This window comes from Vicia villosa, linkage group LG4 (genome assembly GCF_029867415.1).
Source record: "Vicia villosa cultivar HV-30 ecotype Madison, WI linkage group LG4, Vvil1.0, whole genome shotgun sequence".
Lineage (NCBI taxonomy): Eukaryota > Viridiplantae > Streptophyta > Magnoliopsida > Fabales > Fabaceae > Vicia > Vicia villosa.
This window is the reverse complement of record NC_081183.1, coordinates 12,941,827-12,959,156: the sequence shown is the minus strand read 5'-3', so window position 1 is coordinate 12,959,156 and position 17,330 is coordinate 12,941,827. Positions and strand designations below refer to the sequence as shown.

Here is a 17,330-nt window from a genome sequence, read left to right as displayed (position 1 = left end):
AGGCTTCAAGATTGAGGAAACAAGTCTCACATTACTTGATTTGAAATAAATTTAAATGTTTATATAGCACACATTAGTTACATCAAATATCAACTTGTGATTGAGAGATGGATCTACCTACATGGGCCATAGCCAAAATGATTCTTTTAAAAATTTCTAATGAATAATTTCCCAATAAATTTTTAAATAAACTTAAATAAAATAAATATTTTATTAATTAAAAAATAATTATTCATTAAATAAAAAATATTAAATCATCCATGGCAACTCATGAAAAATATTTTTTTTTTGTCTTAGTCATCTGCAAAACTGAAGGGAAAATAACAAAATCCAAAGTACGATTAAGTCTACGTACAAAAAAAAAAAAAAACTGATTTTTAAAATGGAAGACTAAAACTTAAAAAAACATGAAAATGGGAAGACCAAACATGCATTTAAGCCTTAAAAACATTGATATCATGAACATTACAGGTTTCTTCTTGAAGACTTTGGAAACAGTGTTGGTTGTGTTTTAATTGGCTTATTTATATATTAGAAGGAGGGGAAGGGAGTTTGGGAAGGATCAAGGATATTTCATAAGACAACATGTGTATATAATTCCATTTAGAAACAACTAATTTACACAAAAGGAAAACAGTTCTCAAATTTACAAGCCTGTTCCTCCCAAAAAAAACCAACTCAAACACAAATCAACATTTAGCTATTAGCTCTAACAATAAAATTAAAAAGAAAGAAAGAGGGGGGAGAGAGAAACTATGTGCTGCCAAGCTTCACCTGCATCTTGAGGATATTATCTGATAAAGACAAACTCTGAACTACCCTCATAACAACATATTAAGGTTGTTAGTTCAAACCTCGGAATAATTATCTAGCTGATGATGACTCGCCCAGAGAAACAGAAGCCAAAGATGAAGCCAAAACTCGCGCACTCCTTGCCCTCTCGTGAAAAATCCTCGTCTTGCACAGTCCTAGCTTTGTCCAAATCCTCCTCACATCGATCACTTGAAGGACGCGTCCGATCACTTGGCTTGTCTCGCCAAATATTTGCATGTTCAGATTAGGAATACAGGAAACCCAGAATGCTCGGAGACGCAATAGGATCTTGGGAAATACAAAAAGAAGTATCCTCAAACAGATAAACATCAAAGAGAACACTAAGTACGGTTCCCTTCTTGATGCTTCTTTAAGTGACAGACCCATCAATGACTTCAGACTTGAATTCTCATCGCCTGTCATCATCATGCTACTTGGCTGACCGATGGCATTATTACTACTTGCTTCAAACCCTGAGACAGACACATAGATAAATTTACATGATCAGGCTATAATCGGTCAGTGAAGTTACTTACAAACAAGAATCAGGATATGCTTACTTGTGTTTCTTTCATAAAACTCCAATAGAGAGAGAAAATCGTTTGGACCACGATATCTCAACTTTGAGGTCTGGTTCACCAATAATATTGAGGGCAAGCTATGGATTCCATATTTTGAATATAAGCTGCAAAAAATAGAGCAAAATTAAACATCAAAGATATTTATAACTCTAGCTAAATGAATAGTGCCGTAGTTTCTACTGAATTCAACTTCATTTACAAAATACAGAGTAGAAAAGGACCAAAACTGGCCAGTTTGCTAGCTGATTTGATCCCAATTGTACGGCAATCTGATTGAAACGGGCCAGTTTTTTTTTCTCATTTATTTTTTTGTCATCCAGTTCAACAGTGGCTGAATCGATTGAACCAATTGAACATGGCCCGAAAGTCTCACTGATTCAGTCATCAGTCAGGTTTTTAAACATTGATTAAAAACTATTTAATGGAATCATTTAGCCTCATCAATAGGAAACTCGGCTAATGCTGAACCAGTGGGCTATATCTCAAAAACCAAGCGAATATAGCATCCCATACAACATAAGAAACCGAGTTCATATAGATTATTATACAGGGAATTAAAAATAGAAGCAGGAATAGCTTAAAAACCTTGGCAAAGCCGACGATTGCTCAAGAACAAAATGCTCTATTTGAGGAAACATGGAGCTAAGAGTTTCAAATTTAGGAAGCATTCTGCGTGAAAATGGGCACCAGGAAGCATAAAAGAGTATAGAGACAGACTCCGTATTCTTTTTGCCAGATAGAACTTCTTCTATGAAATTTCCATCCACCTGAATAAATCAAACGAAAAGTCAAATACAGTCATTGGAAATCAAAATATGCAAACTGGAATTTACTCGGCAAAGCATAATTAAATCAAAAATATATGTGTAACATTATGTTCAAGTTATGATGTTAAAATCAAAGTTTAAATCACAAAAATGCATCTAAAAAAAAAGGTTAATTTTTTAAAACTGGCTTCTGACTTTGACTCCAGAGGGTTCAACAAAACTGATCCTGATACAACAATTCAAACAAAAGGCACAAACAGTAAAACAGTACAATAATTGAGTCCAATGAAAGCAATAAAGCATAGTGATAAAACCTACCCTCCTTTAAAGTGGAAACAAAAAATCTACAAAGTTCAAAGAAAAGGACAGTGCAATGAATTCAAATGTTTGCTGCAAAATAGCAAAACAGTTCCAAAAAAATCACAACACTACAAAATTACATAAAACTACCCCAGCATGTCTTTCCTTCAATACTTTAGGATCCGATAGGATTGACTTATTTGAGCTTATCTACGGCCATTAATTTTGCGACACTGCTGGGAGAAGATTTTAGCATAACAGCTTATAACATTTATTTTTATAAATTCTACAAGATAGCTAATAAAAACAACTTATAACATATATAAAAACAATTTAAATGTTCTTATAAAAAAAAGATTTAAATATATTTTATCTTTTGTTGTAAAAACAGCTTATGCAAGCTTATTCAAAAGCATTTATTTTGTTAAGCACTTGTGCTATAAGTTGCAAGATATAAACCGCAATTAATTTATTTATTCAAACAGACCCTTATATTATTCCCAATTCCACATAATCATAATATTTTCAAAATCAAAAAAGAAGAAAAAATTGAAATCTACTTTTCTATAGAACTATAAATCTCCTACATAATACTAAGCTAATTATTATAATAACCTATACCCCTAAGCTAATTATCATCCATTTTCACATAATAATCAAATTAACTTAATTAATCAACAAATCACAATAATTCATGTCTTATTTTATAACTAATTCGGATTAAATTAAAGTTAAACCATTTTTATGATCTGACAAAATTAAATCCTAATCAAAGCTGAAACAAAATTAAAAAAATAATAATAATAATTTTATTATCCAGAAATTAATTTAATAAGAGAAACAGAAAAATTAATTGAAATCATGAAAATTAACCAGCAGATTGAGAAAATTAGGGTAAGAAAGAGGAACCTGAAGCGGTGGATTGGATTGGACGTAGATTGGGCATTGAGATTGAAGATTATAGAGAAACGAATCAGGTACGGGGATGCAAGCGTTGGAGGAAGAAGAAGCTGATGCGGATTGGAGAATGGAGAAAACGGTGATGGAGAGGAAAAGGAGCGACGCGGCCATGGAGGAGGAGGAGGGATAGGATGGTAAATAGAAGAAGAAGGGGAGGGTAAATCGGGAAATGAAATAAAAAGAGAGAAAAGGTTTGGGTTCGGTGGTGTTGTTATGCGTTTGGTTGTGTTTGTGATGATTTTCCGTTGAATTGTTGTGGCGGTGGTTGTGTTGGATTTGGTTTTTGGTGATTTTGATGGTGTAAAGAAAATGGAAATTGTTTTATTTTTTGTTATACTTTTTTTAGATGATTGAAAATTGAAATGATATTTTTGAGAAAAAGCAATTTTTTCCTTCTCTCATTGATTCATACCTGCAGATATTCTTGAATTAAATATTGATTTTTTTAACCTATCACGTGTGTGCCCCGTGTTGATTCCGAGAAAGAGAGACATTACTTATTAATTAATCATTTTTTAATATTATAATAAATAGTTGAAATTTAGATATTAAATTAAGAAAGACCGACATTACTTATTAACTTTTATTAGGATTTCGCTAACTTGTGTCCTAAAGACACAAATTAAGATACTACGATAAAAAAATTTGTGTTAAATAAAATAATGTTTTAAGTTTTACAAAATTAAATGCACGCATTTCAAAAAATATTTATGTCATTAATTTGTGTCTTTGGGTACGTGTTAGTATTAGTTTTTTTTAATATTATAATAGTTGAAAATTTAGAAAACTGTTTTTTAAATAACTAATTTTTATAAAAAAAATTACACAAATAATCATGTTTTGGGTGCCCTAAGTGTAGAAGTCATCCCATGGTGTCAATGTGTAAGTAATTAGGAGTATGCGTCATATCCCATGGCGTCTATGTAGTAGGCAATTAGGGTTAACCATTTTCTATGGCGCCTATGTACAAATTTTGTGCATAGGAGCCATCTCATATGCCTCATATGTGTTATTTTATTTTCTATCAATATACCCTCATTCATCCACCATTATTCACACATTCTGTCTCATTTCTTCTTCATGACATCTAACCCTATTTTTAAGAGAGATGGGCTTATTTGTTTCTCACCAATGTGGTAATGGGAAGGTTTCGATGTCTTTAAAAACAACGTTCATCGATTCCACAAGATTTGATGTCATGTGGCCCCATCGTTTCCCGTTGTCGTACACCCTTGTCCACTTCTCTTTGGCAAGATTATCAACCCACCTGCTCGCATCCGGATTTGACAATCTGATCTCGTCGGGATAATGGTGGAATGATGGTTGAGTTAATGCATATCCCGCATTCACAAGATTTTTCGAAGAATCTTATCTTTGATCTCCCGCATAAAAATTTGTGCAATATATCTAATGCAGTAGAGATGCGTGGAAGGTGGGTCGTGTTAACCGTTAGTCGGATTGTTATATGCACTCTCAATGGAAGTATGTATGTCAGAAATTAAACAGAGACCGGGTTGGGGAGCAATGTGTGTCAGAGATTCTTGAGAAAGAAACTCCAACCACCATTCACCAGAGCGAATGCACTCGGAAAAATATTATTTTTTTCCATCTTATGTGATCGCCATCAATAGTGTTTCTTTATATTTCTCGTACAACCAAGTTCCATATATTTGAATAATCAGTTTGCAGAATGCAAATCCTCTTATGCAAGGTTGAAAAGCCCATAACAGTTGATGAAATATACCATTTTCATGGACGCACGTTCCATCCGGGGCATACGCGGACAATATCTTTATAATAGAAATCGTGCCAAGAGCATAAGTGTGAAGCGCAACCAAGAATCATGGTAGTTGTTTGTATGAGTCCTCACAGTTTATGTATACGAGTTAAATCACTTTTGTCTTTGCTAACCACGCCTTTCGGTGCGATGGAGTATAGTTGTATGTTGTAACGATACGTGAGATTATCGTAATCACCTTCAACGATGGATCATTGCTCACCAGAGGTAAGATTTCTTGACATATAAGATCATAGCTTAGCTTATGATGATTTTGATACAGATGGTTGGTAACACAACTGTGTTCTTGAGAAATAGAACCTATCACCCTGAAATCACTTATCTTCCTATATGATGCTGACAGTCTAAACGTACAATCTAGGTTTACACACAGAATTACGTGCCTCTTCGCATTTGTGCGTTCAACTTTAAAATCTACACAGTTTACCATGTGAAACTTTTTGATTGCTCGCACACACGATTTTTTTATCGGAATTTGTTTCTAACTTTCAATTGTTCATCGAACTGGATGTACGAGTCATAGAAAATATCCGATGATGGTTATCCATATCCAAGTTCAAGTTACTCATGTGCGCAGTTGGCGTGTACACGTGAGCTGGAGGCAATGGAACTTGTTCATCATCTTCAGAATCAGCGTTGACCATGTGATCGACTTCTATTTTTGGTTCTTTTTCTTCTTCGTCAACGACATCAACCTCAGCTTGTTCGTCGATGAAGGGATCAATAACTTGTGACTCAACTATTTGTGATAGTTGAGTTTGTTGTAGGGTAACATACAACTCTATGCAGTCGTAACCATTATATTCATGGTTAGCAAACATATTCTGAAGGTCTTTGTCATCTTAGACCTCAACCTGGAAAAACTTGACATGGTTGTTCTCATAAAAAAGGAATATTGGTAGAAAATTTGTGAAAAAGAAACCTAGGGCAAGCTTCGCCTCTAATCTCTTTTTGAATAATTTGCTTTTCTATTTAAACAAAAACGCGTATTTTCAGTGTTTCTAAATAGAAACCCGACCATTTCACAATGGTATGTCTCACCGTTGACATGCATATTGATTATGTATTGTGGTGAATAGGACATTTTGTGTGTATTTTGTTGTGCGTATGCTTAAATCAACCACAATGTAGGTAAATGCAGGTGAAAAATGAAAATAAACTTTGTTTGGACTCCCACGTTGTGACAAAAATCAACCACAAAAGTGCTGACGAAGCGAGTTTGATAAAATGAAATAGTGATCCCTGACAAATCGAACATGCAAATGATTCTCTACCAATAAAAATGGCAAACCTTTCCATCGTGATCTTGGATCTGACTTCCGCATTTATCCATGTCATGAAATAGGTCACTCCAACAATCAAGAACTTTAGTTGGTCGGGAGCCAGTGGAAAAGGTCCATATTATAACTACCACAAGCACCTTGATGAAAACCATATTATCCTTCAATAGTGTATGCTAATAATATCCCCTCTCAACAGCTTGTGGGTCAGATCTCGCCCGCCAATATGGCTACCACAAGCACCTTGATGCACTTTATCGAGGACTAGGGTGATTTTATGTTCCCCCAGGCACCTTAACACGAGAGAGAGACTTCATATTTTGTAGAGCCTCCCTGATATCAAAATGTACTTTGTTGCATGCTTGCGGATTTTGTTTGCCTTTAACTTGTCTCGTGGTAATATGTGTGAATATAGAAAATTTATCATGGGGACCATCCAACAAATGACCTGGGCGACTTCAACAATGTTGGTCTCACCCGCCTTAATGCTAGGGATGACGAGCGTCTTTTAAATTCTAGTATGGTTGTACCTTGTTTTCTTTGAGTTGGCAAGCTTAAACAAAAGGTCCACCATAAACTTTTGCTCCTTGTGCACATACATCATCTCGAAAGTTTTAAAACACTCTGATAAATGTCTCTCATTAGTTGATACTGTAAATACTTTACACATTTTCTTATTTATCTATTTTTTATTTAAAAATATTATTAATTATGAATAAGAAAATGAAAAGTTAACATGTGCTACATATAAAGCCAAACACCATTTTCAATCTCTCTCCGTTCTGAAAAACTCAACACTTCACACGAAAAGGAGAAAAAAGCGAATTAGGGTTTAAGAAACCGCCATGGATTTCACATCAGGGAAGAATGCATCAGAAAACAACAACAACAACTCAGAAAACTCTCAACAAATCGCTGATTCTTCTTCTCAATTAGCTTCCGATTCCTTCAATATCAAAGAAACCGAAGAGCGTCAAGCACGTGAACTCAAAGCTGGTCTTCACCCTCTAAAGGTTCATCTCAAACACTTCAAAAACCTAATTACTGTTTCTAATGTCTAAAGTTCGTTATTTGTTGGGTCAATTTTGATGCATAGCGCAATCTATTTGGTTTAGGTTTTTTCAATTTGTAATAAAAATATGCAATGCATGAATAAATGAAGAATCCGTTGATTGATGCACACTGTCATTGAGGTCCAATGCTTTTGCGGAGGCTACCGCATCAGCAATATTACAGCTGTAATTGCGGTTCTGGACTGCTGGTTCCGGACTGCCATTTAAAACCATGGTTCTTATTTTATTTTAGAGAAGTAATTGTGACTTCATATATGAGATTTAAATGAGTAACTGAAATTCGAACTTGTGTATACAATAGGAATAGATTCTGATGATTTATACTTATATTTAGTTGCTTTTATCATATATTCTTATGTTAAATATATGAATGTTGTGCTCTTTGTGTGTTAGAAAGATCAGCATAGCTTATTGGATATTTGCCTTAATATATTAACTCATTGACATTTTAAGGGGCAATTTGATTATCAAATTGAAAGTTTTGGGTTGTGGGTGTATTTGTTATTAACCAACATCTGACTTGATATTTTTGGTTTTGAGTATTGTTAATTTGTTATTATGACAAACTCTGGGCTCTTTGAGGATAGTGAAGAAATTAAGATTTAGGGTTTTTTTTTTTTTTAAATTTTTGTTGAGGTTTTGAGTAAGATTAGCTTGCTTTGATATATCATTATGCCTCTCAGAATCTTTCATTTTGACCTTAGAAGTTATTGTATTTGTTGAAGAGTTGACTGAATGATGTGTTGACTTATAGGGTTGATTCTTCTTCTTTTGAAGCAGATATGTTAAGATTGTTAGGCTTTTAATGCTTTGACGGTCTTGTTGATTGTACATGATGATTTATATTTATTTCCCTTTTTTTTATTGCTGGGAAGGGATCTTAGTGCAATTTTACATTTTGGTTGATTTATTTTTCGTGTTGGTGATTTCCTTGAACAGAGCAAGTTTGTATTTTGGTACACTCGCCGGGTACCTGGAATTCGAAATCAATCATACGAGGACAACATAAAGAAGATTGTTGAATTTAGTACGGTAAGATGTTTGCTATATTGGGGGGGGGGGGGGGGGGGGGGGGGGTCTTGTGTGGGGTTTAGGTTCATACTTAACTTAAAATTTCATTATTGTGGCAATTGTTTGTGTTAATAGGTTGAAGGATTTTGGGTCTGTTACTGCCATATTTCTCGTCCTTCTTCCTTGCCTAGTCCAACAGATTTGCACCTTTTCAAAGAAGGAATTCGTCCTTTATGGGAGGTAGATACTTAGTAGCTTTAGCTTATGTTTCATTTTCTTGGTATTGAAGTGTATGAGTTGTTTTGTTTTGGAGGGAGAAAGGTAGAATTTTGTGGGAATGTTGTTTAGTTTGCTTTGACTCACTGTGTGACTTTTTTGAAGGACTCTGCTAACTGCAATGGTGGAAAATGGATTATACGATTCAAGAAGGCTGTCTCAGGTCGTTTTTGGGAGGACCTGGTTAGTGAACATGTGCTTTTAGGATCTGTTTCATCTGTTAATAAACTCCTTTCATGATTATGGAAAGCACTTTAATTTTCTTGAATAATTCTTCAAATTTGTTGCTCTAAATAGTTTAACTGAAAATTTGGTTTGTATAGATCCCTATCACTTAGATTCATACTGTAGTTGATCCAATTTCATCTATTAGGATGAGTCTCTGTTGCTATTGGTAGTTTGATACCCAACTTTGCCATACAAATTATAGAGTATTTGAGTATTTGTAAGTCTCTTATGGGTTGAAATGTTTTTTGTTGTTACATTTTGCCCTAACAGAAACTGAAGACAGTAACCTAGTCTTAAATTCCATTCCAATTTTAAAATATAAAATTGTCTCTGGAATGCTTCATATATGTTACTGGATTTCTAAGTTCCACATGGCTGTTCATCCTCTCCCAATCTTTATGAAGAATCTTAAGTTTGAGAAGATTGAGGTTTCAAGCCGTAAACCGGTTAATGAATATTTTCCATCTAATAATAAAGTTGGTGTTCCTGATTACTTAGAAGGAATCATTGTCAAAAATGAATTTGGAAAATAACTGCATTAATCAATTTCCATGAATTTGTTTTCATAGAAACTGTATTCTCGATTTATGAAGAGAAAGATGCAAATGGGATTAAGATTTTTATGTGTAGAAGTTTATGATTTCCTTTATTTGATAGAGAATTTCTGCTTAAGCACTTGGTTATTTTAAAACATGTCTTAGAGCCCCCTCATTTGAGCACCTGGTAAAGAGTTTATGATTTCCTTTGTTATTATTATACATGACTTGCTTCTTGAATTCTTCGACTTGCTTCTTGAATCCTTAGAGCTTTTGCGCATGTTTAGAACACTATTTTGAATATTGCAGGTATACTAACCATTTATCATGAACCTTATAATGATAAAAACTTTTAACCGCCTATTGGCAAACAACTATTACTATCTCGTGTGCAAAATTGTGTGGGTGAATAATGATGGTTCTTTGGAATTAAACATTAAAAAAGAAAAATGTTGCATCAAGCAGATGATATAGTTGTGATTTTTACATGCAAATGCAGGTGCTTGCTTTAGTGGGTGATCAATTGGATTATGGTGATAACATATGTGGTGCAGTGCTAAGCATTCGATTCAACGAGGATATCGTGAGTATCTGGAACCGCAATGCTTCTGATAATCAGGTTGGCATCATCATTTAACCTATTTGTGTGTTTGCCCGCACATGCTCATGTGCTCAAAATGTATACTCATCTATGTCCCTAATAAACATTCCTGATTTCTTATGCAGGCTGTAATGGCTTTGAGAGATTCGATTAAGCGTCACTTAAAGCTTCCTCACAGCTACGTTATGGAGTACAAGCCCCATGATGCCTCTCTGCGAGACAATTCATCTTACAGGAATACTTGGTTGAGAGGCTAGAGATACAACCGTGTTTGTCCATCCCCTTGACTGATGCTTTTGTATACTTGTGCAGCTTACCGCCGCCTTGTGATCATTGGCCACAGTCTAATGATGATGTTGGGTGTTTCATGACTGGTTCTGACTTTTGAATTTTATGAACAAAGCAACATTTTGAATGCTTTATTGTAGTTTCATTTGGTTACTTGAGGATTCACTCTATAAAAATTGTGTTTTGTCTCACTCTGTTGTTGTAAATAACTTTTATCCTTTTGCTTTTCACATCTTGCTGAAGGAAAGAAGCATGACTCAGTTCACCGTGATGGCACATTACTCTTATAACTTATTTTAATATGATTGCATTGAAAAACCATAGACTGGTTGATTTGGGTCTAATGTTTGATTTTGCACCACTGACAATTTTGAATTCAGATGCTTCATAAAAGATGACGGATTTAGAGAAATACGGTTTGGTTTTAAATAGAACAATGATGAAACTTTATTCATGTAATCGATCTCACATGGGATAAGACTTTGTTATGATGTTTTAATTTTACAAATATATAATTGAATTTGAATCTGTTAAAATATAAATTGAGTGAAATTAAGACAAGTAATCAAAGTATTATAGCCAAGAGCTATTTAGAAATTACCTGAAAATTGTATAAGATCAAATGTTAAATGTTAAAACAAGTAATTCATCCTATAAAATGTTTACATGAGAATAATAGCCTAATAGGAGTTTATTGTACAAAGGATGTTTATTATAACATGCTTTGTAAATATGTGAAACAAAGCCTTGAAGACTTTATTAAATTTAATGTTGTTTTTTTAATCTTCTTTTGAAACGGAGGACTAAGAAGAAATAATCAATTTATTAGATAAACAATATCTAGATGGTCATAAAACAGTTATTAGTAACATTTTTTCCTGCCAAACAACTTATACAATCATCTAATGACTCATTCCATGACTTTAACAAATTAAAAACTCATAATCAAAACATTTGGTCTTGATTAACAAGTTAAAAACTCATAATCACAACCCACTGATCTTGATTTAACAAATTAAAAACTTATTACATCACAATCATTCAATCTATATTATTGGATGAAGTTTTTTACTACAGTTACAACTGATCGTCTACTTGAGGGCAGGAAAACAACTTGATAATGTAGAAGAACTTATTGACTTGTAATTATTGCAACTGGTCCAAATGTAGTTACAACATGATTGTAGTTTTATAGAGAAATCAACATACATTGTATACACCATCTATAAAGATTATCATTATTTGTAGCCCAAATATCTTAAACAGATGACTGGAGTCCAATGATACCTGGCGAAAAATTATAAATTGTTAAGGTTAAACATATAAATCAAGAAACATTAGGCCGGGTAAACTAGAATCTAAACCCTCTATAGTCGGCTGTACGATCTACAGTCGTCTGTAGAGGATCCATTTTGGTTAAACTAAACTCAACTTGATCATGTAACATGCTACCGTTCCTGTCACGCCGAGCTTAACCAACTTCCCTAGATTCTCGGCAGCCTCCAGCCGCACATCAGCACGAGGATTAATCTAACGCTGAAATTTGGCAGGAGAGACCGCAGAGGATCGATCTCAACCTAATTATGTATGAAATGGACCTAACTTGTAGAGTAGATTATGATTCATAAACAATCTGAATAAAGGAAATGTTACCGCATGCTACTCTTGCGCCTGCATTTCCAGTAGTTTTGCTGAGTTCATGTCCACCTGTTCCATTATAAAAACCTGAATAAGTAATGTAATCACACTTGTCGGTGTCTGACACAAGATGCACATTCAATGTAACGTGTCGATGCTGCACGACTAACATTCACACAAACAAATTCAAAGATTAAGCTACGAGTGAATCATAATTCTAGAGACGAGGTAGCCTATTTACTTGTCACAAACATTGTATCGAAGCAGAAAAGAAACGATTGACAGACAAACGAGTGTGGTTCGTTGAATACAAAACAACTCACATTTGAGGTTTACATAAGAAAACATGCACATATATGGGTATTGACTCGTATAATTAACGTCGGGGAACTAAACAAAAGATATCAAGGACCGAGAGAGATGAATCATTTGAAGCACACAACGAATTCTTACCTCTTCCAAGATCATCCGGATCAGCATGAACAACGACGGCCCTCCCGAGTATCGAATGAACTCCACTTAGTGGAATCTGTCGATCTTTGATAGAAACCAAAGCAACTCCATCAGGTCCTGCAACAATGTTACCCAAATCACCGGCGTGTCGCTCGTCATCCGTAGAAGCTCCGTGATCCTTCTTCAGTGGATTGAAGTGAGGACCGGTGGAGATGCAGCCATTGGTAGTATCACCAAGAGCATGAATATGAAAGCCATGAAGACCTGGTGATAACCCTGTTATCTTTCCAGTTACATGTGTATAATTCCCTGCACAATCACAATGAAACATAAATGTCCCGTATAGCCAGCTCGGTTTATTGTAACTAAGACGTTCGAGATTCAAAATAACAATTAAAGACTGTTATGGGTCGGCCAGACGCCCAACGACGCATAGACTCAATGGTCGTCTATTGTACTATAACAACGTGAACAACAAAAATTATGATTCTATTCACATTCACTCTACTCCTTTATTTACTGACCGACTTGGGCGTTAGAGTGCTAACCTTACAGGTCCATCCCGCGCAACCTCACCAGAACGCATCAACAATTCTGATTCCCGAACAGAACATGGACCAAACTAACTAACGAAAGACACATTCGAAGATCGAATTCACGAAGAAAAGATACAAAAACTAATGTTTTTGTAATTTCAATACATTCAAAGGCTATAATGACAACTCTCAGCACATTTAAGAATCAAAATAACCATAATTTACAGAATTTCAAACCTACGAATATGAGTTATCTAATCTCGATATACCACCTATTAACCGCTCATTGAAAAACATGTTATCAAATTTTGGTGTTAAAACGATAATTCTGATTAAAATATGAAACAGATATTCATGAATCACTAGATGAATTAACAAATTTTCCAAAAAAAAAAACCTTAAGAATAGAGAGAGAAAGAACCATTGAGGTTTTGAAGAAACTGAAGAGAACCTCTAACGTTGTTATCTCCGACGAGGAGAGCCACAGCTTTCACTGTTCCCTTAGCAGCTTCCATCTCGTAGAACACTGTCTTTTTGTTCCCTATTTCTAGTGCTAAAATATATCTCAATTAATTTAACAAATTTTAAATATTTAATTACATCACTTCTATATAGGGGTGTTCGCGGTGCGGTTTGGTTCGGTTTTGAGCATAAAAACCATCCTAACCGCGAGATAAAAATGCATGCGGTTCAGTTTGGTTCGGTTGATTTTTAAAAAGTCATCCAAACCAAACCAAACCAATGCGGTTAGGATCGGTTCGGTTGACTGCGGTTTACACTATAAAATAAAAATGTACTGAAATAAAAGAAAAAAAGGAAAGTCATTCAATGTCAATATAATATATAATGTTATACCATACAAAAAAATTATATTACAAGAAGAGTAGAGAACTAAAAATACATTATAAATGAAATACATATATTAGACAGTAGAGAATTATATATATATATATATATATATATATATATATATATATATATATATATATATATATATATATATATATATATATATATATATATATATATATATATATATATATATATATAATACAAAAACTAAGTGGATTATGCCAAAACTTAAGTTAATAAATTAATTATTAAAATTCAAAACGTTAGATGTGGCTGCGTGCAATTGAATTTAGAAAGATAATAAATTAATTATAAAAATTTAAAACTTAAGTTAAATATGCGGTTTGGTTCGGTTCCGTTCGGTTTCGTGAAATAAAAACCGCAAACCAAACCAAACCGTGCGGTTCAGTCCAAAAATCATCCAAACCAAACGCGGTTTTTTGCGGTTTCGGTTTGGATTGGTTCGATTTGCGGTTTTGCTTTTGGATTGGTTCGGATACGATCACCCCTACTTCTATAAACATGATTATTTTTAGGTGAACACTCCACTGCCCTTGAGTTTAGTTGGATACCAATACCCTTATCCAATCAAACAAAGTTATTCATTGCTATATCATATTTTAAATTATTTTTATTTTAAAATAAATTATATTTTTTAATTAATTTGTATTAAAGGTACTGGTACTCAACTTTATTGTTATTAGTTTTAAAAATTGTTATCAATATTATTTTTAATGTATCAAGACCCATATACACTCGTTGTTCTATTTCCTAAAAGTAATCAAAGAAATATAATTTTCACTAAACACATGATTTCTTTTAAAAAAATAAATAAGTTAAATATAACATGATATTTGTACACCTATTTCTATTTTGACATTTTTTTCTCTTCAAGATATTTTTTTCTCTTTAAGATATTGAATAAAATTTTCGTCAATCCATAATATTAAGAAATATGGTTGAGCCTAACTCAAACCTACAAAACTAACCGACTTGTTCGGTGAGGATTGTCCTCACTTATAAGAACATGTTCATATATTGTCCAATCTGGGACTCTTAACACACTCTTTCACGCCCAGGATTGGACATCTGGAGTATGGAAATAAATGACGGGTGACCCGATAGCAAAAACCTGATAACAAGTCCACCGATCTTAAACGAGGCTCTTAATACCATGTTAAGAATTCAAAGACTCCATGAAATGAGCTTGAGCAAGCATGAGATGCATGAAACCTCCATGAATGTAAAATGAAGCAAGAGGAAGAAAATGAAGCATTCAATATACTTGTTATTGAGCTTGAAATGACAAGAATACAATCCAAGTATATAAAGTGGATCAACTTCTACCTGTCATAACAACTAGATCTAACCATCTACTATCAACCATCTACTATCAACCCTAACAACTTTCCATAATAAGAAACTATCTTAACAAACTTATGAAAAAAGCTATATATGAAAACTTTAAATCACAAACTATTAATTAGTTATTATATTGATCTATTATCAATAATAGGAAATATTTCAATAAGCTCCATCAAGCTCAAGCATTGTATATGTCAAGCATGCCAAATTTGGATACAAACTTCTGAAATTTGCATGTTGTCAAGGGTTTCATGAGAAAATCGGCCAGCTGCTCCTGTGAAGATATAGCCAGTAGCTTGAAGACACCTTGTTTGATTTTTCTCGTACAATATGATAATCAATCTCGAGATGTTTTGTCCTTTCATGGAAAAAAAGATTCGAAGCTATGTGTATGACACTTTTGATTGTCACAATATAGAACCGGTAGTTTGCAACATGTAACATGGAGATCTTTCAAAATATAAAGCAACCAAATTAGCTCAGAAGTAACTGATCCAAGTGTCATGTACTCTGCTTCAGATGAGGACCTTGCAATGGTTTGTAGCTTCTTAGCTTTCTACAACATTAGAGAAGATCCTATACAAAACAATAACCTGATGTGGACCTCCTTGAATCTACACACCCTGTCCACTCTTCATCAGAGTATCCCAAAATATGAAAGCTTGAAGTGCTAGAAAATTGTAAGCCTCTACCAGGATTTCCTTTCAAATATCTTACAACTCTGCATGCTGCATGGTAATGTATCTGACTAGGGTTCTATAGAAATTGGCTCAATTGTTATGTTGCTAGTGTAATATCAAGTCTAATGTTGTTCAAGTAGAGAAGCCTACCAATAAACCTTCTATAAGGAGTAACATCTTTAAAAGGCTTACTTCTATAATGTTGTATTACTATTATACCCTTTATTTAATTCAAAAGCATTTATTGATGGTAGATGATAATCAAATATAACGAAGGATATTATAGTAAAATTTATTTTGATTATACATAAAATCAAGAGTGTTAATTACACTTAACTACCTTTCTTAATCAATATTAGTATTTATACCATGTTACTATTTATAACAACAAAAAATATATTTTTTATATAACTAATTGTAATTACTCCAGTAATTATTTGTTTTTACTATTTTATGACATTAGTAAATAATTAATTAACAAATTAAATTATTAAACTAAAATAACTAGTAAAAAATCTAAAACTTTACTAGTGGCCTAATTTTTTTTGGGAAGATTACTGGTTGATAAATCAATTAATGTTATATAAATCAAATTATGATTAAATACAAAATTTACGGGGGGCAGGATCAAAGGAAAATGAAAGTGAATAAATGACTTATGTGAATCTATAGTTAAGCATGCCGAATCGCTCCCTAAAAAAATCACTGTAGTAAAAAATGTAAAGAATTCCACCAAATAAAATCCATTAAGTAATTCCCTTGCAAACTTCTTTGCGCAAATGTTGCCCTCTTTGAATAATATGTGGGAAAATATCACATTTAATTTAATTTCTTAATATGTATCCAATTGTTCCTAAGCTCGCAATTAGGGGTGGGAATAGGCCAGGCCGACTAACAGGGGCCTACGGCCCAGTCTACATAGGCCAGACTTTTTACATAAATAGAAAAGGCCTATGCTTTTTTATAAGCCTATTTAGCTAAAAAGGCTAGGCCACAGGCCATATAAAAAACCTTTTAAGCCTATGAGGCCGACCTATTTAAATAAATTTGAATAATTTTATTAATATTATATTGTATTTTGTATTTTGAATTAAAATATAAAAATAAATATTAGTTATCTTAAAGAAATTATGAAAATAAGATGAAAAAAAATCTTATGAACAATGTCATAAGTTACTTCCATAAGATTTTTTAAACAAATAGTATCACAAAATTTATGCTACTAGGTAAACTCAAATAAGTCAATGCAAACAAACATTTATTCTCACTAACCTTATAATTTGTTAGTCTATAT

At 33.4% G+C, this 17,330-nt stretch overlaps 3 protein-coding genes across 4 annotated transcripts; 1 reads left to right on the top strand and 2 right to left on the bottom strand.

Annotated features, from left to right (window-relative positions):
* Window positions 1-571: 571 nt before the first annotated feature.
* Window positions 572-3,818, bottom strand: LOC131594532 (5'-adenylylsulfate reductase-like 5). The gene is made up of 4 exons (XM_058866699.1): window positions 3,371-3,818; window positions 1,980-2,161; window positions 1,374-1,498; window positions 572-1,286 (listed from the first exon to the last, which is right to left on the bottom strand). Exons 1-4 carry the CDS (start codon window positions 3,530-3,532, stop codon window positions 865-867), a joined length of 891 nt encoding a protein of 296 aa, XP_058722682.1. The 5' UTR covers window positions 3,533-3,818; the 3' UTR covers window positions 572-864.
* Window positions 3,819-7,259: 3,441 nt separating this feature from the next.
* LOC131594530 (eukaryotic translation initiation factor NCBP) lies at window positions 7,260-10,742 on the top strand. The gene is made up of 6 exons (XM_058866696.1): window positions 7,260-7,512; window positions 8,512-8,604; window positions 8,719-8,823; window positions 8,965-9,042; window positions 10,123-10,242; window positions 10,350-10,742. Exons 1-6 carry the CDS (start codon window positions 7,345-7,347, stop codon window positions 10,479-10,481), a joined length of 696 nt encoding a protein of 231 aa, XP_058722679.1. The 5' UTR covers window positions 7,260-7,344; the 3' UTR covers window positions 10,482-10,742.
* A 753-nt stretch (window positions 10,743-11,495) lies between these two features.
* On the bottom strand, window positions 11,496-13,698 carry LOC131594531 (superoxide dismutase [Cu-Zn] 2). Of its 2 annotated transcripts, none has more exons than XM_058866697.1 (4): window positions 13,561-13,698; window positions 12,604-12,912; window positions 12,166-12,219; window positions 11,496-11,799 (listed from the first exon to the last, which is right to left on the bottom strand). In XM_058866697.1, exons 1-4 carry the CDS (start codon window positions 13,652-13,654, stop codon window positions 11,771-11,773), a joined length of 486 nt encoding a protein of 161 aa, XP_058722680.1. In that variant the 5' UTR covers window positions 13,655-13,698; the 3' UTR covers window positions 11,496-11,770. The 2 variants fall into 2 exon arrangements, with proteins under 2 accessions (XP_058722680.1, XP_058722681.1); XM_058866698.1 differs by having other exon boundaries at window positions 13,591-13,693.
* Between the last annotated feature and the right edge of the window lie 3,632 nt (window positions 13,699-17,330).

Coding starts and splice junctions, on each gene's coding strand:
- LOC131594532 (XM_058866699.1), bottom strand. CDS start 3,532: ATGGCCGCGTCGCTCCTTTTCCTCTCCATCACCGTTTTCTCCATTCTC. Junction 2,162..3,370: donor AATCCAATCCACCGCTTCAG/GTTCCTCTTTCT, acceptor TGATTTATTCAG/GTGGATGGAAATTTCATAGA. Junction 1,499..1,979: donor CAATCGTCGGCTTTGCCAAG/GTTTTTAAGCTA, acceptor TATTTTTTGCAG/CTTATATTCAAAATATGGAA.
- LOC131594530 (XM_058866696.1), top strand. CDS start 7,345: ATGGATTTCACATCAGGGAAGAATGCATCAGAAAACAACAACAACAAC. Junction 8,824..8,964: donor GAATTCGTCCTTTATGGGAG/GTAGATACTTAG, acceptor ACTTTTTTGAAG/GACTCTGCTAACTGCAATGG. Junction 10,243..10,349: donor GCAATGCTTCTGATAATCAG/GTTGGCATCATC, acceptor TTTCTTATGCAG/GCTGTAATGGCTTTGAGAGA.
- LOC131594531 (XM_058866697.1), bottom strand. CDS start 13,654: ATGGAAGCTGCTAAGGGAACAGTGAAAGCTGTGGCTCTCCTCGTCGGA. Junction 12,913..13,560: donor GTTTCTTCAAAACCTCAATG/GTTCTTTCTCTC, acceptor GTGATTGTGCAG/GGAATTATACACATGTAACT. Junction 12,220..12,603: donor TCCGGATGATCTTGGAAGAG/GTAAGAATTCGT, acceptor ATAATGGAACAG/GTGGACATGAACTCAGCAAA.